At 44.5% G+C, this 13,887-nt stretch overlaps 1 protein-coding gene and 1 long non-coding RNA gene across 2 annotated transcripts in view; one reads left to right on the top strand and one right to left on the bottom strand.

Annotated features, from left to right (window-relative positions):
* KCNQ5 (potassium voltage-gated channel subfamily Q member 5) overlaps positions 1-13,116 on the bottom strand; it is a 244,422-nt gene extending 231,306 nt beyond the window's left edge. Inside the window, exon 1 of the mRNA XM_065730893.1 lies at positions 12,755-13,116. Within this exon, the coding sequence (XP_065586965.1) occupies positions 12,755-13,113 (359 nt within the window). The 5' untranslated portion in view covers positions 13,114-13,116. The remainder of the gene's footprint in view (positions 1-12,754) is intronic.
* Positions 5,114-8,979, top strand: LOC136045165 (uncharacterized). The gene is made up of 3 exons (XR_010621883.1): positions 5,114-5,761; positions 7,841-7,986; positions 8,877-8,979. It is a non-coding gene; the product is annotated as an uncharacterized LOC136045165 (long non-coding RNA).
* Positions 13,117-13,887: the final 771 nt, after the last annotated feature.

Genomic DNA, 13,887 nt, shown 5'->3' with positions numbered 1-13,887 from the left:
GCATATCAGCACTTATATTATATATATATATAAATATATATATATATAACATATACTTGAATGCATCAGAGTTTTCAGAAAGCCCAAAGCAGCGTGCTAAAATTTTAAAGGACATAAACCACTGTGATAAAAGCTGGGTTTTTTTGTTTGTTTGTTTTTACTTCTCAACAATGTCCAATGGAGCCCTCTCGTAGGGCTGGCCATTAGCAACCCCTTTGTCTTCAATTCCATGCTTCTCTGATTGAAACCAGAGTTAATCAGAAAGCACTGAAGCAATAAACGATCGTTACTGCCTTAGGAAAGCAACCAGGTACAACCAAAAAGAACAGGATGGCAGAGCATCAAAAAAGACTCTCTAAGGGAAGTCTAATATCTTCACTTAGAATGGCTTTTGGGAAAACACCTGAATTTGGCTAAGAAGACACAGGAGCATTTCTTGATTATTTTCTGTTGGAATAAGAACTTCGAGACACTCATTCACACACAGGAAAAGGAATAACCAGTTTTTTGCAGTGCTGGCTTTTCCCTGGATGAAAGAGCTGACGATTTGCTTCACTCTGACTTCAGAGATAATGAAGGTACCTGAACTAACAAGGGTGAAGATTCAGAAAAGTCTGGGTTGTCTATGGATTTGCTAGAGTTGTGTGAGCAGAAAGGCCACACTTCTTGCTTTCTGGGGTGTCTTCTGATGTACAAAGAGGGCAAATGTGAGTGAGGACAAGAAGATGCAGAGTATGAACCCTGCTTAATAAATACTGCATGTTCTGTGATCCAGCACAGAACTGAAGCTGCAGACACAGGGGACACAGCCTACCTGGGCACAATGTACAACAGTTTTAAATGTCTGTCATCTCAAAGTCGGAGAGTAAAATATTCTTTCTTCACTTCTGTTTTTGAAGAATGAATTCTACATGGCTTTGAAAGTTCAGTAGACAGTCTCAAAAAGTTATGATACACTGTGCTGCTGTTAGCTTACCTGCAGCCTGTTATCCCTGCCATGTGCTAGGAAGCCACGTTGCCATTCTGCCTGTCCTTCCACCAGGTATCTACTTCTCTATCTCAGCATCTTCAGGCAAAGTCAAACAATGCAGGAAGAACTTTCATTAATCACATGATACATAACTTTTACAAAATTATTACACAGTGAAATTCCCAGGTTATGCAACAATGCACTATCAGCCAAAACAAGCATCATTATCAAGAAGCAATTAAAAAAAAAAAAAAAACAATTTTTGTTACAAGTTTACTGAAGTTAGATAAGTTGCAAATACATCTATGTTAGTCTGCTATTAATAGCTTACTGTTAAATGAACAATATAACACGTGCTCTTGAGGTTGCCAGACAAACTAAAAGGGCATAGTTTTTTTTTTTTTTTTTTTTTTTTGCCTCCTTAATGAATCATGCAAAATGTACTTTCTGTTTTTGTTACTCATAAATGCAATTAGAATTAAGTAGACAGATGCTTCATACAGCTAGATATCAGAAGTTAAGATGAACAACTTTTTCCCTACACAGTCTAAGAACAAACTTCAGCCTGATGGCAGAGGTTACAGACACACTGATGAGCACTCAGAGCATCTTCTAAACCCAGCCTTAAGGGTGCTGCAAGAGCTGAAACCTGGAGAGACTGCAAGACATGGGTTTATCCTCTTGCCAGAGAACAATACGAACCATATCCGCAGTGATTTGTTGCTGTCACCTGAACACCCTCTAGAGGTAGGCAAGGAAGCCCTCAGTTTGAAAAGAGAGCATAGATCCATCCTGGTTAACAGCTCAACCCATCAACAGCGCATGTCCCTCACAGCTCTCCTCTGATGTGAAGACAGAAGTTTTGTACTGAGCCATCACAACAGACTGAACTCAGCAGACACCCTGAGTGCACACAAAATGCTGCTCTGCAACACCACACTGCACTAGAAGGGTCTCCGGTTCTCTGCTGGATGCTAAATGTATGTCTTGAGATGAGTAGGCCTCACTCACAACCTTCCAAAATCAAACGCAGTGCAGACCTCTTGCCTGATTTTTCTCTAACTTAGTTCAAATTTTTTTTAATCTGCTCGTGTTCTGATCCAGACCCATTTTCATCTCAGTCATAACTCACTGAGATTTACCTCTTTTATTAGCATAGACACAATTTTACCGTGGATTATTATAATGGGAAAAAAAACAAAGTCCCAATTTTGTACGATTTTATTTCTTAAATAATGATTGCTAGTCAATTATGTATTTCAGATTCAGAAATGAATCTTAATTCAGAGATGTATCTGAAATGTCACTTTCTGAACTTTCTTAATAACCTGAGTTTTCAGTCACTATCCGTTGTATTATTCATGATTCCTAAAGCTGATGATAAAAGGAAGCCAAAAAGCATACCATGACCTTTCCTTGGAGGGAGGTAATTTCCACGTGTGGGAAGGTAAAAAAAATACTGGAGAGCAAAATCACACAAAGGATTTTTCCAAGAAATGCCTTCTCTTCTGACACTTACTGCTGTGATATCACACTTCAGTCTGGTATGGATACTTCAGCTCCAGCTTTCCCACTAATGAACTGCAGCCATAACAACGCTCAATCTAATTCTGTTGTATTTTTAGAGGTCTTTGATATTTTATAGATGTCATTAACTTATCTATAGTTTCAAGGAGAAATTCCCTGGACAGGAATAAGACTGCTCTGCAAAAACTGAATTCCCTCCTGCAGAAAAAGTCCTTGAGGATTCTATTCAGCAACCCAAAGGACCTCCAGATGGATGGGAATTTCATATGTCCCTTTGCAGGTCTTCCTTGAAGTGTGCAATGTAAGCACGTCAGCGAGGGGGCTGCACTCCTGGGACCCCTCTTTGCCCCTTCTTCTCAAACCACCCATATATAGTGGTTTCAAGCCATCTGTATATGGTGTTCAGGTCACATAGTTTGGGGTTCAGTAATTACTCTAACTGGAAATCAAATTAATATGCACCTTACTGTAAAACAGAATGATACTGAAAGCCACGGCTTTAAGTCTAAATAAAAGCTTGGTAATTGGCTTGAATATCAAGTCAACAGATTCTTGGGTTCACTTCAGCTATCAGAAGGATAACAAAGAACAAAGAACAACTGGCAAGGACAAGTGACCAGAAACAGTCAGATAGTAAACAAAATTCTCATTATGTAGAGAAATGCTGTCAACATTTCCTCAGGTATGCACATAGGGTCAAGAACTCAATAGGAAACAAAATATGGAAAAATACCATGCTTTACCTATATGTAAATTTAATAATCTGATTCACATCAGTACTTCAGCTTTCTCTCTACGGAGAGCGTAAATGGATAAAAAAGTCAATTAAAAACATATTGATAATGTACAATAAACACATGTCTGACTTCACAGTAATAACGAGTGCCAGCCAAGTGGAGATAAGTAGATATAAGATGAATTCACCCACACAGTTTTCCATCCAGGTAATGTTTCTTTCCTCTTTACACTCACAGGAGTGCTCTCACCATGGCTCTCCCTACAAATTGTCTCTAGCAAAATCTCATGTGGATGCCTGCATATGCATAATATAATAGCTTCAACAACTTTAGGATAGGCCTTCAGCCCTCCATACAAGAACTTCTGAAGTTTATCTTCAGAAGCTTTATAAACAAGTCTCTACTAAGGCAAGTTTCACTATCACCCCTGACTGAGAGACTGCTTTTACCAATGCTTAGTTTGATCATTTCTACTAACTGCTATGTAAGTGCTACTAACCACTAAGAATACTGCTAGAAAGTATGTTTAAAAGCATTTTTCAGGATGAAAATCAAAATTCCTTCCCAAGCACACTCACAGTTCAGGATCGCCACCTGCCTCCTCACAGCCTACAAGAATTCCTCTATGCTCTGGCAAACAGATTATCAGTGGAAGCCAAATCACGAGGCTAGTCAGCAGCCAGGGTGACCTCTGAGGAAGGCTCACTTCTTTCCAGACAGCCTCTCCAAGCATCAAGTCAAATCTCTTGCTTCCAAGATTGAAGGGGAAGAGAAATGCATCTTTTTAAACAACTTTTTTATTATGCAAAAACCTATAACACCTGAAGATGTTAGCAAAGCTGTTCCCTTTTTCTTATAAATTCTCCTTCCTCTTCAGTTTATGGATGAAGTTACAAATGGGACATTTTCTCGAGGAGAGAAACCTCCACGAAGACTAGCAATTCAATAAATCACTGATGTGCACCTGTCCTTACTGCAACTAACTGTGTAGTGCACGGGAAGCGTCCTGGAACCTCTTCAAAAGAACCATCACTTACTTCACATTGCTAATAAAAGCATTCAGGTGGGGTCACAGGTATGGAAAGTTCTGCCACTCAGCTGACCTTCAGGAGGGGCTCAGACACAGCTCTGAGGAGCATCCCATGGTCACCAGCACCGCTCCTGCCCACCACACATCTGCTAGCAGGGAGCTGCTGCCTCCCTGCACAAGCTGCTGTATGTTTCCTGCCACCAATAAGCATCCTTTTGCAGTGGGCAGCAAAGATCAAGAACATGCAGTTCTCTGCGGTGATGGTTTATACAGCGCACATGCACACACGCAAAAAGGACTCTACAGGATATATCATCCATCAGCTGCACAGAGATGAGAAAAGATGCAGAGATTTGCTTCTTCCATGTAAGTTTACAGCCAACTTCTAACCTCAGTCAGCACAACTTTCTCAGATACTGAGAAGTGCTTTGCAAGCTGCTGAATTGGCTGTGTGATGCCCTGGCAGCAATACGTCTTCACCAGCACAGGACCACGTGAAAGGACACAGCCCACTCACCATCCCAGCTCCTGTGCTCACACTGGCTGCACTGAGCCACCACCTGTCATACTCTGAGGACACAGCCAAAAGGATGTGGCTGCTGATCCAGAGTGCTCTCCTAGGGAGACCATCCTGTTTCCAAACTCACTGTGGAACATGAGTGCCCCTCCCCACTCCCTCCCCTCCTCCACGAGTCACAGAAGTACATACAACACCATGTTTAGTCTTCATTTCCCCCAGAGGCCCTCTCAGGTAGGTCAGGATCCTCACATGATGTATTACTTAGAAAAGGGTCAGCAGCAGCTTTTAAGCACATCCCTGTTAACAGAGCATGGAACAGGAAGATATGCATTTAATGGGTAGTTCTCAAATACCATTGTTATGGATGAACTTAGGACATACAAAGCAATTAAATTTAATGCACTTGAAGAAGTTAGATGCTATTTCTGACTGAATGATCTCAAAAAGGGCGTGTGCAGATGCCCTCATCTGAGATCTAATGTTGTTTTCCTCTCAAAGCAGAAGGATTTTACTCTCTTGGTTTTGTCACGTTTGACTCCTCACCAGTATGCTGACATTTGATGTAATTAAATTAAAATAATTAAAACTCTACAAAAATTCCTGGAAGGCTTAATATGTTCCCTTCTTTTAAGGAGGGAGCCCCAAAGCAAGAAGGTAGCCAAGACAAACAGGAATATATTGCTTAAATCAAGAAGTGAGCAGGTACAGAACTTCCTTTCTTCATTACTCCTAATCAGTTTAAGAGCATGAATCATTTGTTAAACTTCATTTGATACAAGTTGCGGAGAAAAAAATTGAATTACCCATTGAAGCCACAATAGAATAATTAAAGGAAGTAGGGATTCAATGCCTTTGAAAATCCATCACTCCTCGAGAAAATGCTTACGTACATATTTGTGTCCATCTCTCTAAAAAGGAAAATATGCATGTTTATGCCTGAAGATCTTCTTGGATAAAGGCCAAGGAGAGAAATTCAGGTATGTGCAGCTGCGGACTGTGCCCTCCTCTGAATCACCAGACCCAACCACACACACTAACAAGTACTCCCATGTTCTTTCTAGTAGCATACAGTGCCTAAGACTATATACTTCAGCGCCCAAGTGATGAATGTTTTGCTGAGCTTCTTGTAACACAATTGCACTGCAACTCAGACAGCTAATGAAAGATAAATCTACTGTTACATGGAAAATTAAACACACTTCTTGATCAGGTACAGAAGAACTGTAAGACAGCCTTTGAACTTTTAATTGATATTTTAAAGGAATTTTATTTTGACATAAGCTTAGCAACTGCTTAATAGTACTTTGCAATTGATAAAACCACACAGTTGATGAATTTTCTGCCATAACCAAGCTGCAGTTGCAATCCCTTGGGCAATCAGAGTTCACTCTCTTACAGGAAACCTGCAAATCAAACTCTTAGTAACATCCCTATCAGAAAACAGAAAGGGGAAACAATACACAAGCTTTCTCCAATTCAGAGTAGTTTACATAATACAGATAAAAAAACAACTCTCAGTACACTAGCATTAAAAACAAAAATAAGAACGCATGTGCTATTGTGTGAATGGTTTGCAAGGGGAAAAAATTACTGAGGAAAAAAAACAACACAAAAAAAAACCACCCCACATCTGCCACATTAGGTAAAATACAGCAAATATTAGCTATTATGTTTACACGTTAAAGATATTTCATTACATAGTACAACTTTTGTGTCCTACTCCTTATTTTACCTGAGCGAGAAAGAGTCAGTTTTCCTTCAAGTGAAATTTGTGGCAAATATCATTAATTTTTTATCGGACTTAAAATTTATGGTAACAGAACTATGACCACACAAAACAAGTGGAAATTAAGTTTTGTCTGTGAGCTATTGAGAAAAAACCACTGAGTTTTCAGTGTTAAAGGTTTACAGTTATCTAGGAATAAATACTTTTTTTCTTCCCCTTTGAAACTTTTTTCCCCTATAGACATTAATAAAATTACAGAATGTGCCTTTCAATTCTACAAGGGCTATTAAAAAGTTTCTCTTCATTTTTGGGAGTACTGGTAAATATATTAATGACGATTATCCTAATGAATAGTGAATAATATCCTAATTAATAATAGAATGAAAATTATGGAATACCAGAGATCATTCTATCTTTAATTTGATTGATGCTAGAAGTCACGTGCAATTATCGACATTTTTTTAAATCTCTGTTCTACTTTTACCCAACTCAAGAAACTTAATTCATCACATCACAAACAACATCAGAATGATAGGGCGAGTAGCTACTAAAAATATAGTTAACTTTGGAGGACTGAAAGCCCATCACAACTGCCCAACTGTATCATGGTATTTATTTTCCCTTTCTGAAGTCAAATACTGCAGAAACTTGAAAACTACTAAAGAGAAAAGGTCCCTACTCATTAAGCCACCACCTAGTACCTCCTGTGCAAATCTGTCACACTAGCAGAGTCACACAGGCAATTAAAATCTTCCTAAAATCTTTGAGACAGTCTCTAAAGCACCTACTCCTTTGAGACAGCATAAATTTAATGCCACATACCATATTCATAGATCGTCCTACCCCTGGCCAGAATCTATAATCCCAGGCAAAATTTCTCACCATATGAGGCCAAAGAAAGTTTATCAAGAGTCCTCACCTCGTGTGAGAAACTCAATAAGCAAGACAAGAAGTGACACTTTCCAGACTGTCACAGAAAGAAAAACATATAGAAGGTAGGATTGTTACCCCTCAACACAACACTAAATGTGAGATTATAAAATAAAGGGGGAAATTGCAGCCCTAAAGAAATGTCTAACTCACATCACAAGTACAGTAGAAGAGATGGAGAAGACTCCAGTCAGGCTGTAAATTTATTTAAAACTGATAAAGGCAAGTACTAATGCACTACATGACACCCCCCTTCCCTCCCATTAACCGCATACACAGCTCAATCTCATTTGGGAAATAAACATTAGGACAAATAGAAGAAAGCCCATGTGCATAAACTTTCACCAGTCCCAGTCCTGGTGACTTACCCAAAGACAATTTTTTATTCTCTTATTTCTAGGAAGTTGAGGAACACTTTTTATTTTTATGGCAGAGCAGTATTTCTCCTGGACCACTACTGTTAAGTCAGAAAACAAGGCGAGTACAAATGAGGGAACTAGAGAAATTAAGCCTGAAGAGTAAAATATGAAACAATATTTTGCTAAGGTAAGGCAAAACCACTTCTTACGTACATCACAGGATAGATGTTGCCAAACCTGAAGATCCTCACATGAGCAACAGTTCTCCCAACAAAAACTGAACAAAAAGAGAAGTTATGTATTATGTAGTGCCCGCAATAGGGTTGCAGGAGAGGACTGCCATCCATGAACAACAATAGGAAAGCACAGGAATCAAGCCTTGTTGCCTATTTTATCTTCTCTAATGATCTCAGAGAAAGCACAAAGAGCTCTGAAGACTGATGTATATGTGTGGTTAGAGTTTCAGTGAGATGCACTGGACAAGAGCATAGAAGAAGAGAACATAAAAACCCAGGAAGCCCAATTAAGAGCAGACCTCTGCATCTGGTGCAGATTAAAAAAAACATACATCCATATTGGCACCCAGCAGCACCAGTGAAAAGGGCCTTAGGATTACTTTGGACACAGCACATTAGGACAAACTAAAAGCATACCACCACCAGAGATAAGGCAAACAACATACAGTTATGTTAAAGAAACAGATAGAAATATGAGGAAAGTTATTTTTCTTTATTCTGCATGGCTTCACACTGAGGCACGCAGTTGTCCTACCCTCAGGACAAGTGACAAGGGATGGGCAGAATCTGGGAGAGACCCAGGAGTGCAACCAAGATGGTTTGGGGCCTGGCGTATGTTCCTCACATAAATGTTGAGAGTCTTGAAATAGACTGCCCATTCAGTTGGGCAAGAGGGTGATCTACCAGTTGACTGGCAGCTCACAGCAAGTCAAGCAACCTACAGCTCCTGAAAGGGAAACTATAGGGATAAAGAAGTCATATTCTTCTTAAAAGTACACAAAGGGGAACTTGAGAGGTTCAGATAACTCTCCCCCTACCTCAAACCCTCTGTTTTCAACAGAAGGGTCATGAAGGCCTGCAGCAGGTTGCCCAGCAGAGCTGTGGCATCTCCATCCACCAAAGATCCAGACCTGCCCAGACAAAGACTGGTTAACACAAATGGGAAGAGAACTGGAAAAAAAACCAGGATCCTCTCCAAAGAATGCTTCAAGGAGAAATATGCACAAATTCAGAATCATGGACTGCTTCAGATGGAACAAAATCCTGTGGATTTATATATATACTGAGTGTACTGAAATAGTCACCATCAATCACTCCCTTAAAGAAAATGGTTATTAAACTTAAGGTGGCAGTTACAGAGCTTTAAATTTTACCTCATCAGTAGCTAACAAGATGAATGTGGCTTTGCCACATTGTTTATGTTGTCAACTCTGGTAACGCTTGCTATTTGTAAATAACATACCATTATCTGTTTCCTAAATAAATAAATAAATAAACAATACATTGTTATACTAACGCTACCAGGCCCTGGCTCTGCAATGGTACTTGGAAAGATAAAAGCCATAGTTCTACCTACAGAACACCCAGAAGGAACTCAGCAGATAGATGAAATAAAGTGACATAATCATTTTTCTTGCTTTCTATTAGGCAAGTATTTAGGATGTTGTACATTATCGTGTTTCTAACCAGAGAGTAGAAGCTCCCTAATTATACTCATAGCACAGTACACGATGCAGCACTGTTAGCTCAGATGCAAAGATATTGCTGTTCAGTAGCCATCTGATCACTAGTAAAAGATGTCCAGAAAGCAGATATGGAAAGCTAAAATAGCTAGTTAAATTTTTGATGGCATTGCTAGATTTGTTTTTCAGAAATCACTTTCTAGCCTTTTTCCACCCAAAATGCAAAAGGAAGAGAATATCTTACTGGGTCATACATTCATCTAGCCCTGTATCTTATCTCCACCAGCAATGACCAGTAGAGGCCCATGGAAACATCAATACAGGTCATGCAAAGTGATACGCACCCAGTCCTGCAATTTGTGATTCAGAACCTTCCAGAGCAAAAGGTGATGGCTTTGTAATGATAAGGACATTGCCACAACAAATGTCAAAGACTTTTGCACATAATTTATTAAAAAGAAGTCAGAAAGAAACGGAAACTTTTATTATTCCTGAAATAAATCCTACATGTTAAATCAGGAAATGATGCAACTAATTATAACCTAGCAATAAAAACAGAATCAAAGAGTAGTATTTCTTCTGAGCTTATCATGCTACTTCTTTTTCAGAATGTTAATTAAGAATAAAAACAATACCAAATCCTTATGACAGCGGAAGATGAAACCCAGAGTTAAATTTGCAACAAATCTGGAATTCCTCTTTGATCCTTCTCCAGCAACGTCTACACTTTCTTATCAAACCAAACAACCCAAAATAATCTAAATAAACAGCAGTAACAACAAAATGAAATCCTGTGACATCCCAGGACAATGCTTCTATAGTCAGAATATTACAGAATTCTAACACACCTCCACATGCATTAAATATGTACATACTCCACGTGTAGGTAATGTGGTGTGGCATAAATACTTCATTAGCCAGAGTTTAAGTTACTGACTCATTACTCATAAATGGTACAATTTTCTGATTTCACAAGTGTAGTATTTTAAGTGTTCCTTAATGAGTAAGAACAGAAGACTGTGGTACTTGCAGTAAAGACTTCAACTAGGGCTGCTATGTAAAGAGCTACTGAGATACACAGAAAGGAACATGTAATTTACAGCTCTACAACCCAGCACAATTACACTGAAGTCAACAGGCCAAGCTCAAGAGTAAAGTGTTCACCTGGTAGCAAGTTTGCAGAGTAGCTACCTTTGGCAGCATTTTGCAAGTTTGTATTTACAGATAAATTAACCAGCTAGCTTCCAAATGTAGGTCACAACACTTGCCCCACAGGTGGCCACCCAATTTTTTCTCTGCTTCGAAAGGCCAAAAAGAAATTAGTAAAGTGGGCATCACCCTCAGCTCTCAAGCATTTTACCCTATGGAAACAAGAAATGAAAACATCACTACAGAGATGGTTTCTTATCTGTAACCAGTGCTTAATTCTCCCCTTTTCGTTTCAAAAGCAACTGGCACGCCTAAATAAACCCACACATCTAAGACTTCAAATTGAAACTCTGAAAGCACCCTTGGGTTATTTCAGCCTCACATATTAGCTCTCTCATTTTGGGAGAACACTGATCTAGACATTGGGATTACAGCAGATAGTCCATTCATTCTTGGAGCAGAAATAGTGCTGAGCTATAATGGGCTCTGCAGAGTCAAGAATAGTTTAGCAGGGGTAGCAGCGGACATCTCATCCACATACGTGGTAATGTCTTTGCCACTCTGAGCTATTTCAAGCCCTTTTTTTTTTCCTAACCCTGTCAGGGAGTATGTTTTCCAAGATGCATTTGTATTTGATCAGGTGGATGGAAAAAGCAAGCCAGGAACAGCAACAGTATTATTTGAATATCTGGCAGTCATTATATCAGAATTAAATAAATACATTAAAAGAACGTATAGACCGGCAATGGAGATGTCAGACAAACTGATAGCCAATGGAGATCTACATGCGACTTAAAAACAGGAGCTGTAGCATCACAGATCCTTAAAGGTAACAGTATCACTAGGCACCTCTATACTACAGTAACATCTCGAGCTCTCTCACACAGATTTGCTCAGAAAAAAAAAGATAGAATGCTGGCATTTTCAGCTGCCAAAACTGCCATTTGCAATTAAAAATTAAAACTGGCACCCATTCCATGCAGGCAATTATCTAAAGGCAGCTGGCGATGTTCCTTGTTTACAGTGCTGCTGTGTCATGACTTCACTCTGTTTGGAAATTTACTTTTTTGGGGGGGAGGTTTAAACTTGTCAACTTTTACTTCCAGCTTGAACTTTATTCATTTGAATGGTTTTCGTTGCCATGTCAAAAGATCCCAAACAGCAATTTATGGACTTTCCATGGCACTGCAGTGCGACAGCTCATGGTAGCGCGGCGATCCTCGCGCCCTTCCCTACGCACTGCCTATAGGAGGACACCTGTAGGAACCCAAGCGGCGCAAGGTCCGAAACTAATGCCCTCCCAAGAAGAAAGTTCAACCTGTGTCCGATTTGCTCAGTCAAACGGCAGGGGCAGCTCTACCGAGCGGCCGCAAACCCTCGTGCTGAACGCGTGACTGCGCTACGCCCGTTTCTGCCGCTCAGCGCCCGCAGCAGGTCGCTTCTCCCCGATCAGCGCGGCCGCGGAGCATCACGCAGAGCGGCACAGCACCGTGCTCTCGCCGGAGTACCGTTCCGCTTACGAGCGTTTCCATCCGGAGGGGTCCGGGACCGCCCCGCTGCTGGGCGAGGAGCGCTCCCCGCGTGCCCTCCCCCCCGAACGGTACCGGACCCCGAACAGCGAGAGCTGAGAAACACGGCGGGGGAATCGGTCCGAGTTTCCCAGCTGTGACAGCAACAGGACGCGGCCAGAGCCGCGCTCCTCGGAACGAGGAGAAGCGAAAGGAGTCGCCGCTCGCACAGAAATGTCAGAGAGCAGAGCGGGCGATGGGAGAGCCGACGCTCCCCCTCGGGTCTCCCCCGGCCGGGCGCACTTCGGGTGACCGCACACGCGTGGAGAAGCGAACAGGGGGGAGGAAGCGGGCGGAGTGTGGCCAACTTCGGCACAGCGCGGCTCCACCCGCTCGGCCCCTGCGGGCCGTCCCGCCGCGGGGCGCGGAGCAGAACACGCAGCCGGGTACGGCGCGCCGGGAGCCGCAGGTGGCAGCGACCGCTCCGCTCCCGGCTCGGGGCCGCTCGGAGCGGCGGACGGTGGGGGGGGGGAAGAAGGGAGGGGGAAGAAGCGAGGCCGGGACGCGACGGGCTGGGCGGGGAGGGGGTCGGTACTCACACGAAGGCGTGGTAGACGAAGGCCCATCCGCGGGGCCGCTCCAGCACGTTGTACAGGTAGTTCTGCAGCCGGCGGTACTTGGCGTTCCGGCGGCAGCTCGGCCCGCTGCTGTAGGACAGCGGCTTACCCAGCAGGCTCATGCGGGCGCCGTGCTTCCCGCGCCGGCTCTCCCGCAGCCCGGCGGGGGCGGCCGCGCCGGCGGTGCCCAGCAGCAGCAGGCCGTCCCCGCGGGCCGCCGCGCTCGCCAGCGTTCTGCCCCGACCCGATTCCACATCCTTCATGCCCGCCGCCGCCGTGCCGCTCTTCATCCAGAGCCCCGCCGCGCCGCCCTCCTCCCCGCCGCCGTGGTTGCGGGGCATGGCATCACCCCGGGCGCCGGGGCGGGCGCCGGGGCCGCGGCGGAGCAGGGCAGCCAGGCACCCCGCAGCGGCGGCCCGCAGCAAGCAGCGGTGGCCGAGACTCTCCGGGCGGCGCCCGCGGGGCGCGGGGGCGCGGGCCACTTTGGGCGCCCGGCGCGACGGGCCGGGCTGCGGCAGCTTCGCGGGGGCCCCCGCGGGCGCGCCCTCCTCCTCCTCCTCCTCCTCCCGAGCGGCGGGGCCCCGCCGCCGGCCCCCGCAGCGCCTCCCGGCGTGGCTCCGCGGCCCGAGCGAGCCGGCGGGAAGGAGAGCCGGACGGGGTAACGAGGGCTGCGGGCAGCGGTTCGGCGGTTCTCCCTCTCTGGGCGGTCCGGGCGAGCTGCCGCTCCCGCTGCGAGCGGCGGAAAAAGTCGGCGCCGGCGGACAGCGGGCAGGACGCGGCGCCCGCGGGCTAGGCGCGCTCCCGACAGATGTCCATTTAAGTCCGAGAAAGTCCCAAAAGTGCGGCTGCTCGCAGCGGCGCGGGGGAAGCTCGGCAGGCGGCGGGACCCCGCTGTCCGCGGACGGAGAACGCGACCGTTCCGGGCGGGGCGGCGCGGGAGAGCCGCCGGGAGTCCCCCCGAGGGGACGGCGCGATCCCGCGCTCCGCTTCGGCTCTTTCGCCGTTCGCCGGCCCCGAGCGAGCAAATCCCGGGAGCGGCGGGGGCCGCCCGGGTCCGCTTTTCCCTCCCAGCGCACGGCGGCTCCGGCCCCGGCGCGGTGCGTCCGGAGCGCAGC

The sequence above is a fragment of the Cyrtonyx montezumae genome, unplaced genomic scaffold, assembly GCF_038088225.1.
Source record: "Cyrtonyx montezumae isolate F1298 unplaced genomic scaffold, pur_monq_1.0 scaffold_13, whole genome shotgun sequence".
Classification (NCBI taxonomy): Eukaryota; Metazoa; Chordata; class Aves; order Galliformes; family Odontophoridae; genus Cyrtonyx; species Cyrtonyx montezumae.
This window is presented reverse-complemented; position numbering and strand designations above follow the sequence as displayed.